General features: G+C 48.6%; 1 protein-coding gene across 1 annotated transcript in view; it reads right to left on the bottom strand.

Moving 5' to 3' along the window:
- Positions 1–3561: 3561 nt before the first annotated feature.
- malt2 (MALT paracaspase 2) overlaps positions 3562–16839 on the bottom strand; it is a 92744-nt gene continuing 79466 nt past the window's right edge. Inside the window, exons 13-16 of the mRNA XM_086004842.1 lie at positions 10491–10640; positions 7791–7948; positions 5711–5845; positions 3562–4836 (exon numbers count right to left, since the gene is read on the bottom strand). Of these exons, the coding sequence (XP_085860968.1) occupies positions 4294–4836; positions 5711–5845; positions 7791–7948; positions 10491–10640 (986 nt within the window). The 3' untranslated portion in view covers positions 3562–4293. The remainder of the gene's footprint in view (positions 4837–5710; positions 5846–7790; positions 7949–10490; positions 10641–16839) is intronic.

Genomic DNA, 16839 nt, shown 5'->3' with positions numbered 1-16839 from the left:
CCACACATTGACCGTACACTGACCACACACTGACCGTACACTGACCACACACTGACCGTACACTAACCACACACTGACCGTACACTGACCACACACTGACCGTACACTAACCACACACTGACCGTACACTAACCACACACTGACCGTACACTGACCACACACTGACCGTACACTAACCACACCCTGACTGTACACTAACCACACACTGACCGTACACTAACCACACACTGACTGTACACTAACCACACACTGACCGTACACTGACCACACTGACTGTACACTAACTGTACACTAACCACACACTGACCGTACACTAACCATACACCGACTGTACACTGACCACACACTGACCGTACACTAACTGTACACTAACCACACTGATTGCACACTAACCACACACTGACCGTACACTGACCACACACTGACTGTACACTAACCACACACTGACCGTACACTAACCACACACTGACCGTACACTAACCACACACTGACCGTACACTAACCACACACTGACCGTACACTAACCACACATTGACCGTACACTGACCACACACTGACCGTACACTGACCACACACTGACCGTACACTAACCACACACTGACCGTACACTGACCACACATTGACCGTACACTGACCACACACTGACTGTACACTAACCACACACTGACCGTACACTGACCACACACTGACCGTACACTGACCACACACTGACTGTACACTAACCACACACTGACCGTACACTAACCACACCCTGACTGTACACTAACCACACACTGACCGTACACTAACCACACACTGACTGTACACTAACCACACATTGACCGTACACTGACCACACACTGACTGTACACTGACCAGAAGCTAGCCATACACAAACCCTTGTAGCCCAAGCACTAGAGGAGCCTGAACTGATGCACCTGCCTCCTGTAAGTTTACAAAGCTGCAGCAACACAGCCAGAAAATTACAGGAGAATGTGACACCACGGCAAGAGGCAACTATCACCGTGAAAACCCAACATCCCTGACCAGGACCAGTCCCTGGGCCGTGTGTAACTACGACACAAAGTCTCACTCCTCAATTGCTCTGTATTCTCAGCACTCCACCATTTATGCTGCATGTTTTGCATCAGCAATGGAGAAATGTAAGCGAGAAAGGATTACAATAAAAAATAAACCCTTTAGTTCTCATTTTCAAGTTTACTGAGATCAATTAATGAGAAGTTCTAAGCTGCAGTGAAACTTTTATTGTAAGGATACTCATCACACACTCATTGGAACCCACTGCCCATCACTTGCAGCCCTTGGTAGACTTGCATGGGCTGGTCAGCTGTGGGGTGCCTACCAAGCTAAGATTCAGTGCTGTCAGCGCTCCAGCAAAAGGGAAGAGCATGATATTAGCTGTCAGGCTTATCCCAGCTCCCACACACCTAGTGCAAGGATCCCCTCAAAAACTATTGCGTCTGTAGTTTTTATGACCTTTCCTGTAGATATGGGCCCAGCTTCCAGCTGACAGATGCCCACAGAGATAACTGAAATTCACGGCTACAGACGACCATCCCATCACTCTGCACCACAGTGTGTTGCAGCGGCCAATGACAAAACAGTAGCGTTGTTAGGTGTGCGCATGTCTGTGAGCCTGTGAGTGTATGGGCTGGGTTTTTCCAACCTCGGCGGGTCCGCGGCAGTCAACGTTTGTGGCGTGTGGAGACCTCGCATCTGTCTCGATCCCGGCCTCCAACAAGATTTTACGTTAATAGGGCTTCTTAAGCCTACCCTGTGAGGTTCCCGGCCAATTAATAGGAAGCAGGTCTGCTGACGTCATTTGATGACACATCATCAGCCGGTTTCCTTTAAGGGGCCATGTCCAAATTGATTTTGACAGTTGTGCTGTCAGTGTTCTGCAGCATTGAGGTGCTACAAACACTGACAAGCACTGCACAGAGGTGCACGGCTGCACCCAGGCTCTCCCATCACTCCCTCCATATGTTCATGGAGGGAGTCACAGCACGCAAGGACGTTCTCTTCCCTTCCCATGGGCGGAAGAGACCTCCCCAGGACATCAACGTAGCCTGGTTGCACATTGCACAGGAGGGCAGAAGCAGGGATGTCGTCAGGAGGACCAGGCTGCAGTGGAGCAAATGTTTCAATGATCTCAGTAGATCACGAAACGTTAGTACAAAGCCACACTCAACCTCATCCTGCTGTGCATCTCATCACATCCCCATCACTCTGCCTTCCCTACCCTACTCCTGCACATCCTTACTCACATCAACTTACCTTGCACCTCCAGCCATCCCTCTCTACATTATCACTTCCCCATCTCACTAGCCACCCCTCGTACTCACCCTCATTCTAGTCCAATCATACCAACTAACAACACGTTCATGTGAAGTTTCTGTTAATGTGCTGTAAAACATTGATATCTTTATTTTCACTTTGCCTTCTTGGACAGATTTGTGTGCACCTTTGCAAGTGTCTTAGTGAGTTGCAGTGAATGATGAGACATAACGGTATCCCCCGCAATGGTGATGAGTGAGAAAGGAATGGCTGAGACATTGTAGGAATGCTTTATGGTGCAGGTGTGGGGTGGTACCAACCTGGCGCATCATGTGGCAGCCAGGGTGTACAGTGTCAAAAGTAAATCTGGCCATGGTGAGGCCATCCCTGGCGTCCCAGGCAGCAATGTGGTCAGGTGTTGATGCCCTGTGTCCTGTGCAGCATCAGGTGATTTCGGAGAAGGTTGGTGTTGTTGTTGGTGCTGCTGGTGTGCCTGGTGATGCTGGTATTGGAGCTGATTGTGGTGGGATTCTGAGGACCAAGGTGAGATTTTTTCAAGGGCACTGATGCTGACAGAATAGATGGCAGCTGAAGTTGAGATGACAGAAGCGATCTGTCAATGGTGAGCGAGCTTGCTCCAAGGAAGTGACATTGGATAGAGAGTTTGTGCCAAACACTTCAAACCTCCATAAAGCTGAAAAGTGTATTCCAACTCCTGAAGGCCCAAGCTTCTAAGATTGGAAATTGAACAGCTGTGAAAGGGTAGCTTTTATACCACTTTTGCAGCTGTCAACTATTCACAGCAATGCAGAGTCATTGAGAACCCGACACACTTACCTGACGTGATCCCCGAGCGCCAGGAACCTCGTAAAAAAACATGGAAAAATCATTAGGACCTGGTAAAATGCTGCTTAAATAGCTTTAAGCAGCTTCTTAAGTATCTCAATTGCCTGACCCGCCGCTTAGTGCCGGGTCTGCAAACCGCAGGCAGAACCGGCACTTGGGAAATTAACAAGGAGGCGGGTTCAGAGCAGACTTCCACCCCGCTGTCAATCACTGCCATTTTGACAGTGGACCCGCCTCCAAACCCACCTCCTGAGCACCAGCAAAATTCAGCCGAGTGTGTGTGAGAGTGCATGTGTATGCACACGAGTACAGTGTTTATGGAGGTTTATACTTGCAAAAAGAAAAAAAGACTTGCATTTATATAGTGCCTTTCATGACCTCAGGACATCATAAATCACTTTACAACCAATGAAGTACTTTCGAAGTGTTGGCACTGTCATAATGTAGGAAACACGGCAGCCAGTTTGTGCACGTGTTCTGCTACAAAGGCATTGAGAGATCGCCTGGCCTGGTATTGCATGGTTTAATAATATACAGCTGGGCTGCTTTGGAAAATCCTACATTATAATATTAGAAAGTTATGGAAAATTGAATGTGAAAAACACATGTATTTTGTCATCATTTTATTTTAATCGTTTGTTTTGTTAAATGTCCCTGACACACAAGGATACTAACATCCCATGATACCAGAATTGTTGTATGTCAAGACCTCTTGAGCAGTTAAAAGGAAATTTTACACCCAGTAACTATCACAACGCAATAAACTGGCAAGAGTCCTAGCAGTACACTGAAAGATCAGCCATGCTTGTCCTGGTGTTGACTGACATTTGAATCTGCAATCACATGGGATGGGTTTAACACCAGTGCTTCAGTGGCGTTCTGTAAGGCTTGCTTGACATTACCAGAGTGGCCCACCTGCTAGCAGTAGGAATGCCCTTCCCTTTATCTCTGATAGGCCAATCTTGAGGTATGGAGCATGGCTGTCAGATCCTGAGGAAGGGTATCCCAGGAAAAGACCGCGTGGAACTACATTAGGCTGAGAGTCGGGAAGGACTGGGTAAAACTGGAAAATGGTAAGCTGCCTAGTACATAGTCTCACAAAAATTCAAATGTTGTCCTCAATGTCTCTCCCTCAATGTGGGTTCCACGATCAGTCTCCTGCCCCTCTAATTAATATGTGTAAAAGTCTTTCTTTTGCACATTGGTATGAAGTTCTCCAGCATCGCACTGATTGTCCCTCCTGATGCCCGTTGTGTGCACAGAGTGTCTTGACCATTGGGAGGATCTCAGAGACTTAAACTGAGCAGTAATCCCCTCAACGGTCTCGGTGGCCATTAGCCCAGGCGTAGCTCCCGCCGACACTTGGCCCCGGTCCTGTCGCTCCTGGGTGCTGTAGTTCAGATTGGTGGATTTGTTCCTGTATCTGTGTAAATCAGTGTAACCCTCAAGGATGTTCAAACTATTGGAGGTGTGTAAAGAGGCTGGTAGCGAGGAATAAGCGAGGCTCGTGTCGCGAATCAACATCTGTGAAGGTTCACTTGAGGAACTTCGCAATGAGCCGTAAACTGAGAAGTAGTCACTCTGGTGCTCCGATCCATGCAGGTTGAGTTTAGAGACGAGGGGCTTTCCAATACTGATAACTTTCTCCTCATCTATGGAATCCTCCATTTGTTGATACTGATACTGCAGACAGATGGAAAAGCTCAGCTCCTTCTAACAGGGAGAAAAAAAGCAGAAAATCAAGTTATTTATATGATTTTGTCCCCAATTTCCTCCTTCCTCCCCCCTCCTCATTGGGGTTTAGTTCCACCATCCAGCACCTCATCCAAGCTGCCATTCTTAGTGTGTGTGCCCCTAGGCAGTGAGTGTCATTAGGCTTATTGGCCTGGTAGGGTCCACGCCCAACACCACATACATAGACTTTCTGGGAAGGGTCACTGGGCAGTGTCAGGAGCAGGAATCCTGGCTCATTTTGTTCCCCACCATAACTCAAGGACACCAAGGTCAATTGTGACACACCAACTGAGGTCAGCTAACTCAGCATGGACCAAGAATCAAAACTGGGAGCTTCCTGATTAATACCACACTGGTGCATTTACTTACTGAACCAATGGGGAGCTGTAAAGTTATTGGTTATATAGTAAGCCAATGCGTCAGCTTGGCTCAGTTGATAGCAGTCTTGCCTCCGAGTCAGAAGGTCATGGGTTCAAGACCAATCTGGGATTTAATGCATAATCTAGGCTGACACGCCAGTGCAATACTGAGGGAGTGCTGTCCTTTGGACGAGATGTTAAACTGAGGCTCCGTCTGCTGGTTCAAGTGGACATTAAAGATCCCAAAGGACTGTTTGAAGAGCATGGGGTTCTCCCAGTTGTCCTGGCCAGCATTCCTCCCTCAGCCAAATCTCACTCATCTCATTGCTGTTTGTGGGACATTGCTATGCACAAAATGGCTGCAGCATTAACCTACATAACATACTGCGCAAGGTAATATTGTACGTAAAGCACTGTGGGGCATGTTGATGCTGTATAAATGCAAGCTGGTAGTTTAGGAGGTGTTGTGATGGATTCTGGGAGTGGGTGCTTACCCTCAGCTTCTGCAGGCCACTAAGCCTGGTGTAGAGACACTGATCGGGAAAGTCAAAGCTCCTGAAGGTGAAGAGGATGCTGCCCGTCTCCTCAGGACAGCCTTTGTTTGTATGCTTGAGGTCCACATCCAGGTCCTATGATTCAGATAGTTAAAGAGGAAAGACATTTAAAGAACCAGAATGTTGCCTTAAACGAGATCATCCCACGAGCGTAGCGCCAAGCCACACACACTGAAACATTCCAGATTGGCTCCTTATTGTATTCCCCCCCCCCTCCCCCTCTTCTAAGAGCACTGACTCTCTTGCTGGGGTGTGGTTGGCTGCTCTCCACTACCTCACGGACAATCTTCATGACCCTATACACCACTTTCCAGCAGGAGTCATTGGGTAGCAATGAGGAGCAGGAACCCTGGCTCACTTTTCCCCTGCTTATTGTAATCTCAATTACTCCTACAACTGAGAGCAGCTACCTCAGCACAGACCAGGGATCAACCCTGGATGTTCTGATCTGTGTGGCTTGGTGCTATTTACCCATTAGGTTACTGGGAGAACAATGAAAGTGCAAGCTCCTAAGAGGAGTTCGCCGTCTCTTAGAATGACAAGAACCTGGGGTAAATGTTCCAAGTGGTACTTGTGCTCAGTCCCTCTGTACTCTTTGCCACTGGTACCAGTGTGGTGTGGATGTGGAGATCAGCAGCGAGGAATTACTGCGCACACATGGGGGGTGATTTTCACTCAGAAGTCAGGAAGGAGGCGGGACTACAACTTTCGGGGTTGTAGTCCCGCCTCCATGGAGATGCGGCCAATCCACGCGATTTTAACTTGATTGACCTTGTTGAGCCCGCCCAGTGGGCTCAGCAGGCCAATTAAGGGCCACCCGGCAACAGGTGACGTCACAGACTGAAATTTCATCTGTCAAGACGTTTTGACAGATGAAATATCAGTGTTTCACAGCTGTTTGAAGCTGTCAAACACTGACAGTCTTACTTCTAACCAGACTCAGTTAGAAATCTCTCCTGCACAGAAAGCTGCAGGCTGTCACTTTTGACAGTTCGCAGCCGTTCTGCTTTCTGTGCCGGTTAGATGATGGACTCCCGAAACCGAGAGGAAGGAAGGCTAAAAAGGTAAGTACAGGTAATTTAAACTTCTTTACAAGCTTTAGACACACCAAACACACTTACCTTTGCACTCATGCACCCATCACTCACCTGAACACCGACATCTCGACCCCTCCAAGTCCTTCAACCCGACGGCCCGACTCCTCCAACTTGGCGTGGTTTGGAGCCGTCGGGAATCCCACACTTCAAGCTTTAAAATAGGGATTAGGCTAAAAACTGCCTGTTAACAGGCAGTTAATTGTCACTAATCCCTTCCCGCCTCGGGTAGGCGGGTCCCCGCCTCCTTTGAAACTTACATGGAGGCGGGTTGGGGACGGGATGGTGTCGGGACCCCCGAATTCGGGACTTTAACCCCCCGCATGCCTCCAATCCCAACTCCGCGGGTTAGTTAAAATCGAGGCCATGAAGTTTGTACACATGCTGCTGGTCACAAATCACAAACGCAACTTGATGATTCTGGGCATGGACCCCTTCCTCCTCGCCGATACTGGGGCAAGGCCCATACTTGGGCACAGCTGCAGCCAGCAACAGATATTTCTCTTTTATGTTGGCTGCGCCTTGCCCCCTCCCCAGAGGTGGAGCCCCCAACCTCCAAAGACAAAGACAATGGAGATCGCTGTGCACTGTCCCGGTGAAAATTCCATCACAATTGTGTGGTGCATTTACACGCCACAAGTTCAGTATCAGTGCAAAGCTTTGCACCAATGCTAAACTTGTAGCTTACATTGGGTGTGAAGGCCCAAACTGTCTCCGCAGCAAAGTGGAGCAAGACTGCCTCCTCCTGGAGTCTGCCTCCGCTTCACCCTGGGGTCAGGTTGGGCCTGACGCTGGATTCAGGCCGCATTTACACCATTACTGCCGCACCAGTGAGAAGCAAAACCATTTCACACCAACATTCTGGTTGTAGTGCGAGTGATCCTTAAAAAGAAGAATGCGGAGGAGCCTTCTGTGTTGTTCCTTACCTCTGAAAAATCAGCCAGTCTGGCTTCACATTTAGTGATGACCCTCGGAGTTTGCACTATCCTGGTGTAAATAACCATAATGTTTGAAAACTCGGCTGCAAATCCCAGGCGAACCACGACTCCGCATTCAAAATGGACGTACCTGCTCTCTGGAAGAACTAGAAAGAACAGACCCGTTGGACAGTGTGAGCGTTCTGATCTCATGTAGAGGACTTCACCTCTCCTAAACACCCCAACCTCCCCGACATTGAGACTCATCGCATCATCCCCTACTCCACCTCTTTCTTTCCCAGAACCTCAAAACTGTAGAACTCCTCACCTGTCTCGGTCTTTATTTCTTCCTACATTCTACAACAGGGAATGCCTGAGCTTTGTGCCTTCCTGGGCTCCGTGCAATGGAGTCTCAGGGGCCACATATTAAGTTTAAATCCATGTTCTCATTAATTGGCATATATCAGAAGTTACTGATACTAACAAATCTCAATGTTCTGATTTAGGATGTATCCACCAATGAGGCAACAGCACTAAGACCAGCCCTTTCCAAAGCTCCAGGCCCACAAAGTTCAAAAAGAACAAACTTTTGAATAAGAAATATAAGCATAGAGTTATACAGCACAGAAAGAGGCCCTTCGGCCCATCGCATCCGCGCCGGCCATCAAGCCCTGTCTAATCTAATCCCATTTTCCAGCATTTGGTCCGTAGCCTTGTATGCTATGGCATTTCAAGTGCTCATCCAAATGCTTCTTGAATGTTGTGAGGGTTCCTGCCTCTACCACCCTTTCAGGCAGTGAGTTCCAGATTCCAACCACCCTCTGGGTGAAAAAGTTTTTCCTCAAATCCCCTCTAAACCTCCTGCCCCTTACCTTGAATCTATGCCCCCTTGTTATTGACCCCTCTACTAAGGGGAAAAGTTCCTTTCTATCCACCCTATCTATGCCCCTCATAATTTTGTATACCTCAATCAGGCCCCCCCTCAGCCTTCTCTGCTCCAAGGAAAACAACCCCAGCCTGTCCAGTCTTTCTTCATAGCTGAAGCGCTCCAGCCCAGGTAACATCCTGGTAAATCTCCTCTGCACCCTCTCCAAAGCAATCACATCCTTCCTATAGTGTGGCGACCAGAACTGCACACAGTACTCCAGCTGTGGCCTTACCAGCGTTTTGTACAGCTTCATCATAACCTCCCTGCTCTTATATTCTATGCCTCGGCTAATGAAGGCAAGTATCCCATATGCCTTTTTAGCCACCTTATCCACCTGTTCTGCTGCTTTCAGGGATCTATGTACATGCACACCAAGGTCCCTCTGATCCTCTGTCTTTCCTAGGGTCTTACCATTCATTGTGTATTCCCTTGCCTTGTTAGTCCGTCCAAAATGCATCACCTCACACTTTTCAGGGTTAAATTCCATTTGCCACTGTTCCGCCCATCTGACCAACTCATCTATATCGTCCTGTAGCCTGAGGCTTCCCGCCTCGCTATTTACCACCCCACCAATTTTCGTGTCATCTGCGAACTTACTGATCATACCTTTTACATTCACATCCAAATCATTAATGTAGACCACAAACAGCAAGGGACCCAGCACCGATCCCTGCGGTACCCCACTGGACACAGGCTTCCAGTCACAAAAACCTTCCACCATCACCCTCTGCCTTCTGCCACTAAGCCAGTTTTGGATCCAATGTGCCAAGGACATGTGAATAGGACTGAGTTACCTGGGCTTCGAGGGCTGGACTGCTGGGTTCAAAGGTTGCACGTGGCCCCAGGGTTACGGTCATAGTCCTCTCATCAGGCTTTTAAAACCCAAGCTTGGTGCCACCCAACCTCTGCTTCCTGAATCACCATTCCTCCCCTTCCATTCACTTCATCCTCGGTGTGAAAGTTCCCTCCAATTTCCCTTCTTACTCCTAGCCTCGTTTGTGAACCCTTCCCCACAGCAAACAATCTGCCTCGACCAATTCTGTTTCATCCCTCCTGAACCTTGAAAACTCCACCTTGAAGTTTCCCTTTTTCCAAACAAAACAACAAACCCAACTTCCTGAACCTTTCCTGAATCCCTGATGCCAGGAACCAACATCACCGTCCCCTCTCAGGGAGAGTTATTTCCTTTCCACCATTCAGTTCCTGGGTTTGCTAAAACAATGGTTGTAACAAGGTGGCTGCACCATTTAGACACCAATAACTGGTTTGCCTCATATGTTTCTGGGAGCCTTGGCACACGTTTTAAATGCACTGCCCCAGTGTGGCACTGAACCACATAGAACAGGAAGGTTCAAGGTTCGATTCCTGTTGTGCCGCGTGAGCTGAATTCTGCTGGGGGGCAGCAGTACGGGCTACAATTGCCTCAGCGCCCTGGGTTAGGGAGGAGGAAGTCCACCAGGGCTCAGGCCCGGTGTGGACAGCAGGTGAGGACAGCATCGGGCGTGGCTATGATATCCTTCAAACAGCCTGCTGACACGTACCGTTAAGGTCCCAGGTGAACAACAGCCATTTGGGCAAGACACGAGAGCACACTTGCTCTTTAAGGTGCCTTCCCCCAGCACAGACACAGACATTCAGCTGGGGGAGGGGGGTGGAAATTTATGAAATGAATGCCAAGCCTGAGAGAATTACTTTCCCCTTCTATGAAGCGTTAAGTTCTATGGACAGCTAAACATGCAACACAAATTGGAGCATTAAAAGGAGCGAGCACACCCTCTTACCATGGGCCTTGGCCCACTGTAGGTTCCTGGCTGAATACGCATCATGATAGTCGGGTGGGTTAATTTTATCCGTCAATGACCGTCTCTCCGACAGGCTGCTCCGGATCTCCAAAGCTTGTCTTCCCCTTGTAAGCTCGTACTTCCCCATATCTGAAATCACAAGAGGGAAAGAGGCTATGTGGGACAAACTAGTGTGTTTCTTAACTCTCATTTAAGCAGCTTGTTGGCCTATTCAACTGCGCATCTACAGGTGAATCTCAGGGAATTCTAACTCTTCCCCTCTCAGCTGGAACGGAACAGGCAAGCACTTAAAATGGAGCGTTTCCAATTCCCACTCGGTTCCCGATGATTCCCCATTTTAACGCTGCTAGTTTTGGCGGGAGCCTCAAATCATGGTCACATGACATACACGGGACACCAACGGCATTTTAACCCGCTCCTGAGTGAGTGGTCGCAACAACAACTTGCATTTATAAAGCGCCTTTAAAGTAGTAAGAAGTCTAAAGGCGCTTCACAGATGCATTATCAAACAAAATTTGACACTGAGCCAAATAAGGAGATATTAGGACAGATGAAAGAGGTAGGTTTTAAGCAGTATCTTAAAGGAGACGAGAGAGGTAGAAAGGTGGAAAGGTTTAGGGAGGGAATTCCAGAGTTTAGGGCCAAGGGAGCTGAAGGAACGGCCACCAATGGCGGAGCAATTAAAATCAGGGATGCGCAAGAGGCCAGAATTGGAAGAGTGCAGGAGGGTTGGAGGGCTAGAGGAGATTTCAGAGATAGGGAGGGGCAAGGCCATGGAGGGGTCTGAATACAAGGATGAGAACTTTAAAATTGAGGCGTTGTCGGACTGGGAGACAATATAGGTCAGCGAGCACTGAACGAGACTTGGTGCGAGTTAGGATACAGGCACCAGAGTTTTGGATGAGCTCAAGTTCACGTAGGATGGAAGATGGGAGACCAGCCAGGAGTGCGTTGGAATAGTCAAGTCTAGAGGTAACAAAGGCATGGATGAGGGTTCCTGCAGCAGATGAGCTGAGGGAGGGGCTGAGTTGGATGATGTTATGGAGGTGGAAGTAGGCGGTGGAAGTAGGCGGTCTTGGTGATGGAGCAGATATGTGGTTGGAAGCTCATCTCGGCAAGCAAGGCCACTGAAGGCTAAGTGAATAAACTTTCCTTACCGGGACCAGGGGGAGAAGGAGTGCAGGCCCCTCCTGCCACGGGCTCCCTCCCTCCAGCACACAAGACCTTTGCAACATGTCTCTCCCAGACATCTCTTGGTGCCCAATCTTTGTCGCCCGCCCACAGGCTAACTGCCACTTTCTGCCAAAAATAGGCAAGCAGCTTTCAAATGAGGCCCAGCAGTTCAAATCTGCCGAGCCTCCGACTCAAACTCCTGGGCGGGAATGTCGTCCTCTCCCACCAACTTCCTGCCAGGAGTTAAAATCAACCCTTTAATCATGTCACACATTATTCCCCGAGAAGGCAAGCAGGCGAGGCCTGAACTCCTAGGCCTCTCCTGCTGGGAGATATGAGCGTGTGCAGCATAAGCCGTTTCCCTCTATAACTCTTTATCGAGAGGAGTCCCCCCAGGAATGGCCTCACTGAGATCTGGAACTCCCGGTGCGGGAATCTCGAACTCGTGTCCCATCTGTCCGCAGAGCAGTGAGTCAAGAAATATTTGCATTTTCATGGTCTTTTCCTCGCACTGTAGTTTTTAAAAATGTTATTCTGTCTCTAGGGCACAAAATGAGTTCAGATAAAAAAGACCCAAGTCCTTTTGATCCCATCCTTCTACAAGATCAACCTGACCACCTTCCCATTACAGCATCAAGCTCCTTCTTCAATCACACCAGTGCCCTGGCTTCAGCCACCCTTCCTGGTAACTCCATTCCAGCTGTGTAAAGAAATATTTCCCGGCAGCTGTCCTAAATTTGCCCCCAACAGCTCTGGCCCTGTCGCTCATGCCCTGCTGCCCTGGGGTTCGGGTTGCCAAATCTCCTGGATTGTCCTGGTCTTCAGGAATTAAAGATTAATCATCTGGACACTGCTGTGAGCAACCTGTGAGAAAAATCATTGGGGCATTAAATAAATTGCATGTTTTTTTTAATTTTCTTTGAACACTTATTATTTATAAAAAATATTTGAAGTGGGGAAAAAGGCTGTTTCCCTGACTGAGCTGGGTGGTTGGAGGGGAGAGGTCATGTGATGATTACGTCCAACTAGAGTTGGCAACTCTATCCGAGTCACCCGAAGGTATTGTCCCAGGTTTACTTTCTCTATCTCATTAAGTATCTGTATACCTGCCGAGACATCTCTTTCAGGCTGAAAAGTCTCAGCTTATCAAACCTTTGCTCATAACTTGGGAATGATAGCACAGTGGTTATATTACTGAGCTATGTAACCTGGACTAATAATCTGGAGACATAAGTTCCAATCCCACCATGGCAGCTGTGGAATATAAATTCAGTTAATTAAATAAATCTGGAATAAAAATCAAGTATCGGTAATCGTGACCATGAAACTACCGGATTGTCGTAAAAACCCATCTGGTTCACTAACGTCCTTTAGGGAAGGAAATCTGCCGTCCTTACCCAGTCTGGCCGAGATGTGACTCCAGACCCACAACAATGTGGTTGACTCTTAACTGCCCTCTGAAATGTAACAAACCGCTACAAGAAACAATAATAAGAATAAAACCGGACGGCCCACTCGGCACCGGAGACGACAAAGGCGGGTGTAGCCCAGTCGACCCCGCAAAGTCCTCCTCACTAACATCCGGAGAGCTGTCCCTCAGACTAATCAAGCCTGACAGCCATACTCACAGAATCATACCTTTCAGCCAATGTCCCAGACTCATCCATCACCATCCCTGGCAGGACAGATGACAGATCCACCAGAGGTGGTGGCACAGTGGTATACAGTCGGGAGGAAGTGGCCCTGGGAGTTAACATTGACTCCAGATCCCAGGAAGTCTCATGGCATCAGGTTGAACATGGACAAGGAAAACTCCTGCTGATTATCACCTACCGCCCTCCCTCAGCTGATGAATCAGTACTCCATGTTGAACACCACTTGGAAGAAGCACTGAGGGTAGCAAGGGCACAGAATGTACTCCAATGTCCCCCACCAAGAGTGGCTCGGTAGCACCACTACTGACCGAGCTGGCCAAGTCCTGAAGGATATAGCTGCCAGACTGAACCAACACAAGGGAAAACCTACTTGACCTCATCCTCACCAACCTACCTGTCACAATTACATCTGTCCATGACAGCATTGGTAGCTGTGACCGTCTTCACATTGAGGACACCCTCCATCGTGTTGTGTGGCACGACCACCGTGCTAAATGGGATAGATTCAGAACAGATCTAGTAGCTCAAAACTGGGCATCCATGAGGTGCTGTGGGCCATCAGCAGTGGCAGAATTGTATTCCACCACAATCTGTAACCTCATGGCCCGGCATATCCCTCACTCTACCATTACCATCAAGCCAGGGGACCAACCCTGGTTCAATGAGGAGTGTAGAAGAGCATGCCAGGAGCAGCACCAGGCGTACCTAAAAATGAGGTGCCAACCTAGGGAAGCTGCAACACAGGACTACTTGCATGCTAAAGAATGGAAACAGCATGCTATAGACACAGCTAAGCAATCCCTCAATCAACGGATCAGATCAAAGCTCTGCAGTCCTGCCCTATCCAGTCGCGAATGGTGGTGGACCATTAAACAACTGACAGGAGGAGAAGGCTCCATGAATATCCCCATCTTCAATGATGGCAGAGCCCAGCACACAAGTGCAAAAGACAAGGCTGAAGCGTTTGCAACCATCTTCAGCCAGAAGTGTCAAGTAGATGATCCATCTCAGCCTCCTCCTGAGGTCCCCATCATCACAGAAGCCAGTCTTCAGCCAATTCAATTCACTCCACACGATATCAAGAAATGGCTGAGCGCACTGAATACAGCAAAGACTATGGGCCCCGACAACATCCCAGCTGTCGTGCTGAAGACTTGTGCTCCAGAACCAGCCGCACCTCTAGCCAAGCTGTTCCAGTATGGCTACAACACTGGCATCTACCCGAGAATGTGGAAAATTGCCCAGGTATGTCCTGTCCACAAAAGGCAGGACAAATCCAATCCAGCCAATTACCGCCCTATCAGTCTACTCTCAATCATCAGCAAAGTGATGGAAGGTGTCATTGACAGTGCTATCAAGCAGCACTTACTCACCTATAACCTGCTCACTGATGCTCAGTTTGGGTTCCGCCAGGACCACTTGGCTCCAGACCTCATTACAGCCTTGGCCCAAACATAGACAAAAGAGCTGAATTCCAGAGGTGAGAGGAGAGTGACTGCCCTTGACATCAAGGCAGCATTTATTGCCAAGTGTGGCATCAAGGAGTCCTAGTAAAATTGAAGTCAATGGGAATCAGGGGGAAAACTTTCCACTAGCTGGAGTCATACCTAGCACGAAGGAAGATGGTTGTGGTTGTTGAAGGTCAATCATCACTGTTAAATCCGTGAATTTTGAGGTATGGTGTCCTTCAATAAATCGACAGAGACTGCAGAGGAACAATCAACAGGTGTTTACTGGATGAGGGTTACTCAAACTAAAAATACAGATCCCTACTCAGGGTTTATATACAGGTGTGGTCACTGCCAGTACTACAGTATACAGGAGCTGTAAAAAGTAGTTCTCCCCTTAAAAGGTACATACACTACAATTCCTCCCCTTTTAGATTAATAGTACCATAACATTCATTTAACAGTTAACACTTTTAACATGCAACATTAACTGAAAATAGTCCATTTATAAATTCAGTCTTTGGGGAGGCTTCCTGATCCTTTCTGGATAGCGCCTTTCCTGAGTGTCTTGCTCTTGGTGCGGAGGCGATTCTGCCCCCCTGTCGTCGGTTGGTTCATCAGCTTCCGATGCTACTGTTTCTGGGGTAGATGCTACCTGTATGTCGGGTTCATCACCAGGTACGCGAGACATGGGGTTGACTCGTTCCTGTGATGCTAGGATCTGGTCGACATGGCGTCTCACAATGTTCTCCCCAACATCCACTGTGTACATTAGTGGCCCCTGCCGTGTGCATATCGTTCCTGGTTGCCATTTCTCTGTTCGGTAGTCGCGGGCCAAGACTGGTTGCCCTACATTGAAGCTCCTTGTCGGCTTCTCATTGATGTGCTGGAATTGCTTATTCTCAACATTTCTTCGTACATTTGGTCTGAGCAAATCCAGACGAGATCTCAACCTTCGGTTAAAGAACATCATGGCCGGGGTCTGGTTGGTAACTGCATGTGTCGCATTTCTGTAGGCTAACAGGAAATTGTCCACCTTATGCTGCAGTGGAATGTCGTCATCGCACATGGCCCTTACTGCCTTTTTAAAGGTTTGTATGAACCTCTCAGCCAATCCATTTGTGGCTGGATGATACGGGGCGGATGTGTAATGCCTTACCCCATTCCTTCTCATAAATTTCCGAAACTCTTCGGACACAAACTGTGGTCCGTTATCAGAGCAAATCTGCTCTGGCAAGCCGTTCCTGGCAAATATGATCCGTAGGACTGCAATTGTTTTCTCCGTGGTGGTGGAGGACCTTTGGATCACCTCAGGCCATTTCAAGTGCGCATCCACGGCTATTAAGAACATTGAGTCCATGAATGGACCAGCAAAATCAATATGCACCCGTTGCCATGGAGAGGAGGGCCACTCCCATGGGTGTAGAGGGGCATGTGGTAGTGCATTTTGGACCTTCTGGCATCCTGAGCAGCTCTTTGTCAGGTCCTCGATTTGCTGATCGATCCCCGGCCACCACACAAGCCCTAGCAAGGCTTTTCATTTTCACCCCTCCCAGATGGCCTTCGCGAAGCTCACTGAGCACTCTCTCCCTTAACTTGGGTGGAATTACCACTCGGGATCCACACATCAAGGTCCCCTGGCATACTGACAGCTGTTCTCTTCTGGATGAGAATGCTGGCAACAGTGAGTCGCCATGTGCTGGCCATCCCTTCACCGTCAAATCATATACCCGAGACAGTGTCGGGTCATTTCGGGTCTCCTTCTCTATATCCGCGTTAGTTACTGGCAAGCGTTCAATTATAGTCGAATAAAATATTTCGACAGGGTCCACTGCTGGTGCTTCCTCCGCAGTAGGCAGTGGCAGGCGTGATAGCCCATCAGCGTTTCCATGCTGTTGCGTGCCCTTATACTCGATTTCATATTGGTTCGCCCCTAGAAAAAGGGACCATCTTTGTAGCCGTTGTGCAGTCATCACCGGAACGCCCTTCTTTGGATTAAAGATAGAGACAAGTGGTTGGTGGTCAGTCAGCAAGGTGAACTTCTGCCCGTGC

This window comes from Somniosus microcephalus, chromosome 13, assembly GCF_052327205.1.
Source record: "Somniosus microcephalus isolate GS21.2 chromosome 13, FLI_Smic_1.0, whole genome shotgun sequence".
Classification (NCBI taxonomy): Eukaryota; Metazoa; Chordata; class Chondrichthyes; order Squaliformes; family Somniosidae; genus Somniosus; species Somniosus microcephalus.
This window is presented reverse-complemented; position numbering and strand designations above follow the sequence as displayed.